The following is a 12,441-nucleotide window of genomic DNA, read 5'->3' on the forward strand; positions in this document are numbered from 1 at the left end:
ACAAGGGACTCACCTGTGTAAAGAGGGACAGATGATGTGCATCATATTTTAAAATGATGGATTTAGGATGAATTAAGCCTTGAGCATATGAATTTTACTTTTAATTGTTTTTTATTGTGTTAATTGTGCTTTTATATGGATGAATGTTTTTTAGGATGTTGTCACTTTAAGAACTTGAAAGTTGATTTACTCTAATTATGTGATTTTATAATTCTGCATTAAAAAAACTTTTTTTTCTATGGAGTGTTATCTGATGAAGTTTCTTGAATTTGTTGAGACAAAAGAGCTTATTTTGTAATAAATGATGTTTGGTTTCTGGAGTCCACGTTCAGTTTTCTTCATAAGACTAGGAGAGAACAAAGCCATTAGAAGTCATTTAGCTGTGCATTACGTCTGTTGTCACCTACATTTGGAGGACCACTAGAAAAATGCTGAGGCAACTAAATGGTAGTGAAAACTAAAGATGCTGTCAGAAAAGAAAGTAGGTGGTAGAGAATTAAAAGCAGGAGGTTGTCATCTTGATACAGGAAAATTATGTTTCCTTCTGTGGCACATCTGCACCGGCCCAGTAATCAAGGAGCCTCAGTCCTCACCACTGGCAACAGCTAGGGGATATACACACTAGGAGGATGACAAGTACACACACAGTAAAGTACAATTTCCCTTATGAGCACACAGAGATCACAGTCATTCTGGGGCTGGCTCTCCCTCTTTCTGCAGATCCCCACTAAGACTCCCATCTGGCACATGTATAGGGTTGAGATCTCAACCAAGTGGCCAAGTTAAGACCTCCAGCACCCTCTCTGTCCAACCAGTGCTTCATGTCCCTGCCCAAGTAGTTGACACACACACTTTGAGATTTGATTTATATACAAGCACACACACACACCTGGGGAAGGCTGGCACAGGTTTACTAGCTATGCCCTCCTTCTGGCCAGACTATAAAGTAGTTCCAGCGGCCACCACTCTTTATCAGCTACTTAAGGCCCTTACAAAGGGTGTCCAATCATACTGTGTAATGTTACTATATCCAAATAGTAGTTTTGACCAAGTGCCTGGCTATTAGGAGTGGCCTGTACAGTGTCACCAAATACATATGCCATTACTCTAAGAGCTTAAATATGTATCACAAATATCAACCACAAAGATAGGTTTTAAATATATTTACTAATAAAACATAAAATAACAAGAAAATACTCAGAAAACAAACACAGTTACTTCAGAGTTCAAAATCACAGGAAATATTTTAAAACAACATTGCAGGACAGTCTCAAATAAATAAAGAAAACATCTAAACTAATCTTTACTGTATTCCTGACTATATCTAAAAGAAATGACTGTACCTTAGCTACTTATTATTAGCAAGGCAAGTGCAGAATCTTGATGATGAGTGGATGTTCTTGCTAGGTCAAAGACAAAATGCAAAATGCACAATGTCTGTCTCAGAGAGTTCTAAAATCAGTATCACATTTTACTGCTGGGTTAACCTGGATGACATCACTCTTTGTCACCTGACTTCAGTTCCCAGGCTAAACAGAAATTTAACAGAATTTAACATCCCTGTGTGAGAAATACATATCTCTCAGATGTTTGCTCAGAACTGTGTAGCTGCTAGGAAGTCATAAAGCAATAAAACACTTTACGTTTTAAACATAGTAATTACTTTTCTTTCAAGACAATAGAAAAACTTATAGCTCTAGAAATTGTGTCTCCTTCTGCATTTAAACTGAGAGATAACATCTCTTGTTTATGGCCCAGCTATAAAGTAACTTAACCTCAACTATTCTCAAGTTTTGCAAGTTAATCTTCTATGTTCTAGCAGGGTATGCTGTGGTTACATTCTTGAAGCTCAGTATGTAACATACAGTTCTGTATAAATCATATCAATATTCAGAAGTGACATAGAATTATTTATAAAATTCCAGATAGCTGGGCTGTGAGTGTGACACCTTCAAGTGCGTGTGTATGTTGACCACTTAGTACTACTATGTTCTGATTTGTTAACCATGTCTGCGTGATAATATTTCTACACATGTATGAATTATGGCTCCTGTTCCAACCCAACCACATGCAAAATAATTGTTAAATACATTTCTGAGTCAGTAAACAATTTAGCATTTGGACAAGTAAAAGATTTCTATTATTGTTGGATGTGGATGTCATTCTTTTCTATTTGAATTATAACTTCATGCAGTGGTAGTTTCAGTGAAATATAAAGCACAGGATGCCATTCTTGTATGATTAACCTTTGCATATTGTATTTCTGTCTACAGTAAAAAACACATCAGAAACAATAAAAACTGGATCTTTGAAGTGCAAGGAAGAACCATCAAAACTTCTGTCAGGAAATAAATTTCAGGAGAGATATTTTGTGTTACGTGTTGGAAAGCTGCTGCTTTTCAAAGACTCAAAGGTAAGAGCTACCCTTTGCATTCTTATTTATTAGCTAGCCTGAGGCCTGTTATTTGCTTAACCAATTTATAATTATGCATTATACTGCTTTATAATGTTTAACTGTGTTTCAAATTTAATTCATTGTGTCACTAAACTGAGATGCTTCATTTATACTGTAATACTGTACAACAGTTTCACATTACTCAGAACCCTTGGCATACGTCATCATATTATGACTTTCTTACATGATAAGAAGAAATAAAATACACATGCTGTGGAAAGTAAACTGATTTATTGAAGTTTAAGATTTTTGCCATCCAGCATTACACTGTATCAGCTCAATAGTTGATTTTATTATTGCTGTTTTTACACAAAGATTTTCTATGTATCACAGAATGGCACAAATCTCAGAAACAATGGACTATGAAGGATACTAGTAATCCCACGCCTAGATCAGCCTTGACTTGCAAAATATATACATATATGTTTCTTGAACGAGACAGTGTGAGAGATTGATAGCATAGTCCTGCAAAGCTGTAGTTACAACAAAATTGGTCTGCAACATCCAGCTGGCACCTCTGCATTGCTATGTCAAACAGAATGCCAAGATGATGAAAGTACCATAGAACAATAAAACAATAACATTTTCATTGTGTAACAGAGGGTCTTCACAAGCTGGTAGATCTGACAAATATATATATAACGGCAGAGTGTACTGCCCACATTTTTACCACTCTGTAAATCTTGGTGTGTATAGCTATGAGGACTTTAATAAAATTAATGTCTTCTTATAAAACCAACATAACCATGCATATGTTCCCCTTGTATACTCCAAGGCATAAGAGGAAATTTGCTAGAGAAGGTGATCAATTTTGCTGGAGGTTTGTGTAGTTGGCTGGAGGAAGAGGAAGTAATTGAATGAGGCAGTAGCCTCCAGAAGTAGAGAGGCTTTAGATGGTCTGTGCTACATTTTCTGAACTTTTTATTGCACATTGTAGATCCAAGTATGCAACATTTCCTTCAATTTCATGGCCATATGTTGGTTTACTAATGCCCTGTTACTCATGGTATACTTTGCAAACCTTCACCAAGAGACCAAGTTTATTGACACACACTTTCCAGAGGTACCCAGACCCTTAACGTCTTGTGTATTAATTTACTGACCTACATATTGTACATTGCCTGCTTTACATATTTTCAGAAATATCTCTTATATTGACTGAGATAATCTTTATGTAGTTGTTTTCTTGCTGTCATGACTGGACTTGATGACTGAGGTACAGTACTTCTCTTTGTAATTGCTATCATCAACTGTACACCTAATTACCACAGATATGAAGAAAATTAATGATAGTATGTGTATATTAAGTAACAAAGTAAAATAAAACCTGTATGCAGTGAATATGCAGTAGTATAGCAGCCTGCACCTCGGTATCTTCTGAATCACCATTCAGAATGTACTGAATCAATGTCAGAATCAGTTCTTGTTTTTTCCCGTTTGCTGCTGCTGAAACTTGTTCCTTCAACTCTACTCTTCTATTTTGTGCTTTTTCTTCATTCATCTCTGCAGTTATGCTTTGTGGTACTTGCTTTTTATCAGTCCCATCCTTTTCATTTTCACACACTTTACGATTATTATCCTTTGACAGCACACAGCTGCCTCACTAAGCACATCCCTCTTTATTACCAGAAACACCAACTTTCTCTACCTCCAGTAAAAAAAAAGACAACATGTCTTTGAGGATCTACTGTGAAATTCATAGACATCATACCATATTCCAGTGGAGCTCTTGATTTTCATTGTTTTATTTCAGGATTTCAATTATGCTCATAAACTTGTTATTTTAGACATTTTGACCACAGATGTTCAACATGCCATCTTTCACATACATCTTCGTAAACTCTGCACATTTTTTTTTCAATAACATGTTTTGCTCATTATGCAGATCCACCCTTCAGAAACTGCATTAGAAGTATTATTGGCCTATTTTTGAAGACAAGTTTGCTCCTCATAACAACTACCTCGAACAAGATCTCAACATAGATCTAAAAATCACAGCATAATAAAAATCCCTTCATCACAACAAGGTCACAAGATCTTGACAGGGAAGGCCAAACAATGAACAATGCAAAGCTGTCTCATGATGCTTCCTATTAAGAGCCAGTGAACCTTGACTGGAACTGAGATATATTCATCAACCATTCCATCCATACATGTGAGTGTTAATAGGATTAACACAAGAATAGTTGTGAGGAGCTAGAGGGGTAGTCACCACCTCTAAGGTAATAGTCGGTGACCATGTTTGAAGCCAGACAAGTAGTAGGCAGAAGCAAGAAAAGTTAGGACAGACTAAACACTGACAGTCTAAACTGTATCTTGGGATTGAAATGCCATCTTGCTTCTGGTAAAGAAGCCATCATGTGTACAGAATGATGAAACATGCTAGTTAGTTGGTCTTATTTGTACATATTGCACAGGTTCTAGACTCAGATTTCATGGATCAGTGTGGTCTCTTTCCTACTCAGGTGAGGTCCTGCAACAGTATGTAAATGCTCATAAGCTCCCATCTAGGTACCATAGAGTTAAAGTTTATGCCTGTAGATGAGGAGATCAACTTAGCATGAGTGCAAGTTGAAGTGGTTAATAGTCTTATGTTTGTGCAGAAATACTTAGCCACAGTTTAGAGTAGTTGGCATTCTTGGAAACTGGAGATGAAGTGCTTGGTATAAGGTGTTAACTAAGGACACTTGCAGTTATACTGAGAGGCTTCAGTCCTCATATTGTTATGATGAAACCTGGAGAGATGTGTTGTGAAGGAATGGCTTACTTGGTTTGGATCCGAGTGTTGATTTGTTACAGGAATTATGTGCCAGGTCATTTACTGACTCTGTATGTCACCAGACCTGGACCTTATGTTCTGCACACTCAGGCCGTAAGAGGTCCCGATCACTATTTGGTGTGATTGATGGTGTAGTAGATGTACAGACCTGACAAATGTAAGCATGTAGTTATGATGTCCTGTGAGTGCCTTGCAGATATTTCTGTATGGAATAGCTTCAGGGGCCACTTTTAAGGAGTTTATTTCCTATAAACAGAAATATCATAGATGTAGACCTTGTATGGATTGTTTGTAAGGCCTTATTAGGCACAACGAAAATGTAGTCATTGCTTGTTTTCCAGAAGTATAGGACCCAGTAGTTTCTGATATAAAACTGAGTACCATATGACTGAAGCAGTTTAACTAAAACCACCTACCTGGAAAGAGTTTAACTGAAAATAAACCGCTGTACAAATTTCACCACACAGCTTACATTAAGTATGTACTGTTGCAGCAGGGCATGCCCAAACTGCAACCAGCCACATACATCTCCTTCTATTGTATTACAGTGTACCTATTAGTACTGAGAAAAATGTAGTAAGTAGAACATTGTGACGCATAAGAAAGAAATGTGAGGGTGCAGCCGGAAACATGAGCAGGGAATGGTGTTGAGTTATTCAGTACTAAGTATAAATGTTGATTTTTTTTGTGCAGTATGTACTTTGGATTATTTTCAGTCTTTTTATCCATTCAGGCATTTGGTTTCAGTCAGATGTTATGTGGAGAAGCATGGTTTTCAGCCAATGACTAGATGTTTTCAGTGGATGCCAAGGGTTCAAGTCCTGCTGCATGTACATATGCAATACATATTCGATAATGGGCAAGACTGTGAGTAGGACACAACAAAAAAACCTTCCACAGTGGTCAGGATCATGCTGTGCTGGGACTCTTTTATCCATAGCTCTCAACCTGCTTTCTTCAAAATGTGGATCACTGCCTAAAAATGTGGAACAAATGGGCAAAATGTGGGACACTTACTAAGTGTGTGCTAACAACTTCAACTAGAATGCTCACAGGATAGTTAAAGTAATTACCATACACTTTTAAAAAGTTATTTTGATGAACTAATATGATTCATATTATTTGACATGGATATCACTTAAAAAATCCTTAACACCGAATGTGTGACAGACCCATTTGTTGTGGAACTGTGAAGAACGTACTGACATGGTAAAAAAAAAAAAAACTAAATAAACATGAACTTTTTAACACTCAAAATGAGGAATGTTGCTCATAATGAAGTACAGTTTAGAGGAATGCTTTGGTCCTTTCTTTGCCTGTTCCTAGTTACTCAACATACAGATTTCTACAATTGAAAAGTTCAGTTAGTGTTGGGAGCTTTACAGTTGCTGGAGCTATCAGAGCAGAAAATCAAGGAAGTGAAGCATGCTGATGACAGACTGCGATGGTGGGGGAATATCATGTTAAAGGAAGATGGCTTCCAGGCAGTGCTAGAAGGGGTTCCCACATATGAGTAATAAATAGCAACATGGCAGAAAGGAAACAGCAGCTGCAGTCACCAAAATGAAGGCCCGAATATGAGAGGAATGATGTGGAAAGAGTTTGGTTATACCACAGAGAATGTGCTTTAAATGTTTTTAATGGCCTATAAAAGTTTATGTAACATCATCCAAGATTTGCAGTCGGTGCATTATTGTCAAAGCTGTCCTAGTGTTTTTGCTTTTAACCATCAATTTTTTTTTCAGAGTCAGAATATGGCTTATCTCTTTACATAATAATAATAATATTAATAATAAAAAACAGCAAATAGTTTGATAAAAACTTTATTTCAGAACACCTAGGTCTTCAGCCATGCTGTACCTTTTTGAGTTTAAAATAGACACAAGAAAGATAACTTAATATATGTTCCAGTAATGCAGTACCAACTGATAATTAAAAAAAAAAAGGTCTATATTAAAAGGCAGAACATTCAAAACTGCGAATATGACAACCCCGACATGTAAATGCCGAACAGCTGAAACAGCGAAACACGTAAACATTGAAATACAGAACGCCAAACACATTTCTGCAAACAACAGCACCATACAGGTAAGTAAAACGTAATTAAATAAACCTCAATAAACACACTTTTGCAGTGGGGCAAGCCCCCCTGCACCCCCTGTGTGGGAGCTGCGCACCCCACACCCCCCTACTTATATATATGTGTATATATATATATATATATATATATATATATATATATATATATATATATACACACCAACTCTGAGATCGCACTACAGTCGGGAAAAGGATATATTTCCTCTTCCCCACGATCACTCTGCTAGCCAAGGAAAGTCCGGAGTTCCATATTTCGATGTTTACATGTTTCGCTGTTTCAGCTGTTCGGCGTTTACGTGTCGTGTTTGTCGTATTCATGGTTTTGAATATTCGGTCTTTTAATATAGACCCAAAAAAACAGCTAGTAGCAAACAAGAAACAAACTTAATAACAAGCACTGTGAGTGTCTCTTTAACTCTCAGAAATATTTTCCTGAAATGGTTATCATGAGCTTTCTGTCTTGTCCTTGTAATATAATATTGTTATTTAAGTTTAGTCCATGCAGTTGTAGTTTTTTTAGTGAAATTATCCATTTTGTTGGCATAATGGTTAAGGTCTTTTCTTCGCAGATGTGAAGTACAAGGTTTGATTATGGTCACTGGTTATTGGTTAGGCTTGTAGTAATTTGCAGACTGATAGCTTAGCATTTACTCATGAACTTATTCAGAGAGACTTGCATAAATAAAAAATACTCAACCTACCAATAGCATGGGTACCCGCTATACCTGTATTTCCATTCTCCTACCAGTCAGAGAAGCTTTTAAAACTGTAATTAATTGCAAATAACAATAACATCATTTCAAACAAATATGTACAGAATGAAAAGAGAAGATCCCGCTTGTTACATTACTGCAGAGAATTTAGACCATATCAAGATAAAAGTGTACAATTGCAGGTCTAACACCCCTTTTCTCCAGGAAACATTTTAGTTTTCTAAAAAAATCCATTATAAATATGCAATTTACTAATTAAGGTATTAAGTGATCTTTCCATTTTGGTGATGTAAATACAGAGATAGCGTAGTATAAGTCTGTGATGCCCCTCTGAAAGTATGAAAGAATGCAATTACTGGACCAGTAATCAAGGAGCCTCAGTCCTCACCACTGGCACCAGTTGGGATCATACACTAGGAGGATAACAAGTACACACACAGTATTTCCAGATGCAGCTCTCTACATGAAGTACAATTTCCCTTAAGAGCACACAGTGACCACAGTCAGTCCAGGGCTGGTTTCTCCCTCTTTTTCCAGATCCCCAGTAAGACTCCCCGTTGGCACAGCTATAAAGTTGAGATCTCAGCTGAGTGGCCAAGCCAAGACCTCCAGCACCCTCTGACTCCAACCAGTGCTTTATGTCCCTGCCTAAGTAGCTGACACACACACACACACACACACACACACACACACACACACACACACACACACCTGGGAAAGGCTGGCACAGGTTTACTAAATATGCCCTCTTTTACCCTGACTATAAGGTGGTTATCACTGCACCAGCCAACTCCTTATCAGCTACTTTAAGGCCCTTAGCAAAGTGTACCCAATCTTACTGTGTAATATTAATATTAATACACGTGGTAGTTTGACCAGGAGCAAGGCTGTTAGGAGTGGTCCACACAGTGTCACCAAATTAATATGCAAGTACTCTCAAAACTTAAATATTCTAGACAGATCAGCCACAATGAAAGGTTTAAATATATTTAATAATAAAAGAACAAGAAAGTACTCAGTATATATTCACAATGACATCAGAGTCAAAATCACAGGAAATATTTAAAGCAACATTGCAGGACAGTCTCAAATAAATAAAGAGAAATATCTAAACTTAGATTTGCTATATTTCTGACCATATCTAAGAGAAATATACTATTCCCTCGTAACTTACTTCATCAGAGCAAGGCAGATGTGGTGAATGGTTCTTGTCAGGTCCAAGGTAGAATATAGAATGCCCTGTCTCACTAAGAGACTCCTCAAATTAATATCTCAAATATTACTGCTGGGATAGCTTGCAGAATGACATAATTTCTTGTAATCTGACTCTATTCCAGGTGAAACCCCCACTGTGGAAGCTTGGCAGTGTTTACCATCTTCCTGTGAAAACACATACCCCTCAGATCTTTGGCAGATGCCTCAAGTCATAAAACAATTACATTTCTTCATACTTTCAGAGATAGTAATTAGTTCACTCCAAAGACAATACAGAAAGCTCCTTAACACAGACATGTCTCTGGCCTAGCCTATAAAGTAATTTAATTTCAGCTATTCTTCTGAAGTTAACCTCTTGTATTCCAGTTTCCACTGTTAAATTATATACATTTAAATAGTTACAATAGTGCATGTACATTTCTGTTCACTTCCAGCAGGGCACAATGTGGTTATATTTTAAGCACAAGCACTTTATAAAATATCTTTTTAACACAAATATCTGTACAAACCAGTTTGATGTACACATGACATACAGTTCTAATACAGTTGTAACACAAGCATCTTATATAAATCATGTTGACATTCACAAATGACTTGTAATTATTTACAAAATTCCAGATGGCTGTGCTGGCAGTATCCCCCTTTGTCACAAAGTCCATAGTCTTTAATAGGGTTTAAAAGTTTAAACTTTAATTCAGTGTTTTTCTATGAGAACATCATAGATTGTTGAATGGGTGAAGTTTGATAAAAATGTCACCAAATAACCAACAATTACAAGTCAGGCATAGCAGATTGTACACTAACATTTATTAATGACTTTTCATCAGTCACAGAGTCACTTAATAACTTTAGTAGAAAAAAAATGTGGACTTTGAATATTTTGATAAAGCATTATAAATCCTGAAAGACTGGTTAGTTTCTGGAATAATTCCTATTTAAGTGATGCTAAAGAACCCCAACATGTTTTTGATGCAAATTCACTTGATTCTAGAGTTATTTTTAACCTCTATGCTCAAAAATCAAGTTAAACTTCATCATTTATCCAAGTATACTACTTACTGATGTACAAAAACATTACTGTTTAACAGAAAAAGAAGCACTAACTATAGTAGTGATCACCTATGTGCCATTAATAATCTTAGCTCCTTTCTCACATCTAAGCTACAAGAAGCTTACCACCAGATCTCCAGATTTACCTTTAATCACCTGTCACAATAACAACACTGTTTTCCCCCTGAAAGCTAATAACTATCCAGAGCGTTGAACCCTTATTATCTACTTACAGTTAAAAAAAAAAATCAGTGATCTAGAACTCCACCACCCTAAACATGCCACTTCCAGGTGTCTCTCAACCAATGTAGCTCCTGTTGTTTCTTCATTGTAGTCCTGTAGTCTACAAACTTTGGGAAAATGTTTTCCCTTTGGCTTGAGAGCTGACATAAGCACCTGTACTTTCAAGAAGGTCCACATATAGCATTTAATAATTTCCTCATTCACAGGTGTTAGAACTCAAACTATATCATAAAGTCTTTAATCAGCTGCCTTTGTAGATAACCACATGTCCTTTACCCACAGTGTTTTAGTATTTACCTGGAATAAGATATCCTTTACTACACATCATCTCTCTCCTTAACCTGTTATGATAATTATGGTGTATAGTATGTTGTGTTATATGATCAAAATGTAGGCTGTAATCTGATATAAGTTGTACTGTGTTGTATTAACAAATGGTATTGTGTAGTGTAAAGTATTATGATATTTTATTGAAGCCGCGTTGGTGCAGCGGTAGCGTTGTCGCCTCACAGCAAGAGGTTCTCCCATTCGATTCTCGGCTGGAGCGCCTTCTGTGTGGAGTCTGCATGTCCTCCCTGCAGTCGAGTGGCATTCGAAAGACATGTGTAAATGGGTGTGCCTTCATTAAAGGTTGGGCATCGAGCGGGCACCTCGGCACTGTAAAAATCTACTGCCAATCATTAGCGGACCGGAGTTCCGCTGTGGTGACCCCTAACTGGGAAAAGCCGAAAGAAGAACAAAACAAACTGACACTGTGAAGCTGTTTTCCTTAGGCTTCTTGTGGAAGCAGGTTTTGACCAGACAGACTATCGCAATTTTCAAATGCAAACAGTGAAATAAATATATGTTTTATAGACAGAAATTTGCATTAATAACAGATCACAATCCATTTGAGTTCATACATTAACTACCACACATCTAAAAAAACACAAGAACTGAAAGATGGAGTCTGAGAATACAACTTTGTGGTTTTGTGTATTATTCTAAAAGGAGAAGGAAAATGTAGCAGACTTCCTGCCAAGACACACGGTAAGCTGTGTGAAAGTGACTGTAAGATATTCTTGTGGCAAAAGAATCTATTAATTTTGTTGCATTTAATGGTGTCCCTGAAGCCCTTACCTTACAACAGATCACTGTGAGAAGTCTGGCTGTGTAGCCTATGGGATAAAGCCCTGAGTGTGATCCAGATGACCTGAATTCACTTAGCTGATTGGGTACTGGATGAACCGATTGTTGGATGGTAAGAGTTAGCAACTAACATCAGCTCACTTATTCAATGGGGATGGAATGGTAGTCTGCTTTGCAGTTTGCCACCAGTGACCAAAGATTTGCAGCCACAGGAGGTGCATCTTATAGACTGGGTCATGAAGTTGTCACTGTCAAGTTAGTGATGGTAACCCTTAAAAAGTGGCATGTGGGTAGAAGCAAGCATATACACACATATGGAGAGTGTTTTGTAGATCCCTGAGGTGAAGCGACTGCTCATGTCAGCCACTAGAGGGTTGGGTTAGGTCTTTACAGAAAGGTCCACATATGCCTCAACCAGTATGACATAGACAGTGGAGGAGGGTGCCATATAGTCCACCAGCCAGGGACACTTTTGATTTGTCCTGATACACAGATGGGGCCTGATCTGGGAGGGTAAAGTCAGACACTCAGGCCACTGAGATGAAGTCATGCCTCCTCAATGACAGACTAAAGTAAAGACAAAAGTAGGCTAAACATGCACTTCTGTGATTATGTGGATCTGTGTCCCTACTTTCTTGCTGTTGCTTAGTGAAGGTAGTGCGCCTGTCATTGGGAAAGAATGAACTTAAGACCTAAATGTGTGGGACTGATGCTTTACATGCATGGAAGGAAACATTAACTAGAAAAAAATAAATGCA

At 37.3% G+C, this 12,441-nt stretch overlaps 1 protein-coding gene across 1 annotated transcript in view; it reads left to right on the forward strand.

Annotated features, from left to right (window-relative positions):
• ARAP2 (ArfGAP with RhoGAP domain, ankyrin repeat and PH domain 2) overlaps window positions 1-12,441 on the forward strand; it is a 2,678,178-nt gene that overhangs the window by 2,194,033 nt on the left and 471,704 nt on the right. Inside the window, exon 28 of the mRNA XM_044062089.1 lies at window positions 2,274-2,413. Coding sequence (XP_043918024.1) covers window positions 2,274-2,413 — 140 coding nt within the window. The remainder of the gene's footprint in view (window positions 1-2,273; window positions 2,414-12,441) is intronic.

This window comes from Protopterus annectens, chromosome 2.part1 (genome assembly GCF_019279795.1).
Source record: "Protopterus annectens isolate FY-2018-M chromosome 2.part1, PAN1.0, whole genome shotgun sequence".
NCBI classification, from domain to species: domain Eukaryota; kingdom Metazoa; phylum Chordata; order Ceratodontiformes; family Protopteridae; genus Protopterus; species Protopterus annectens.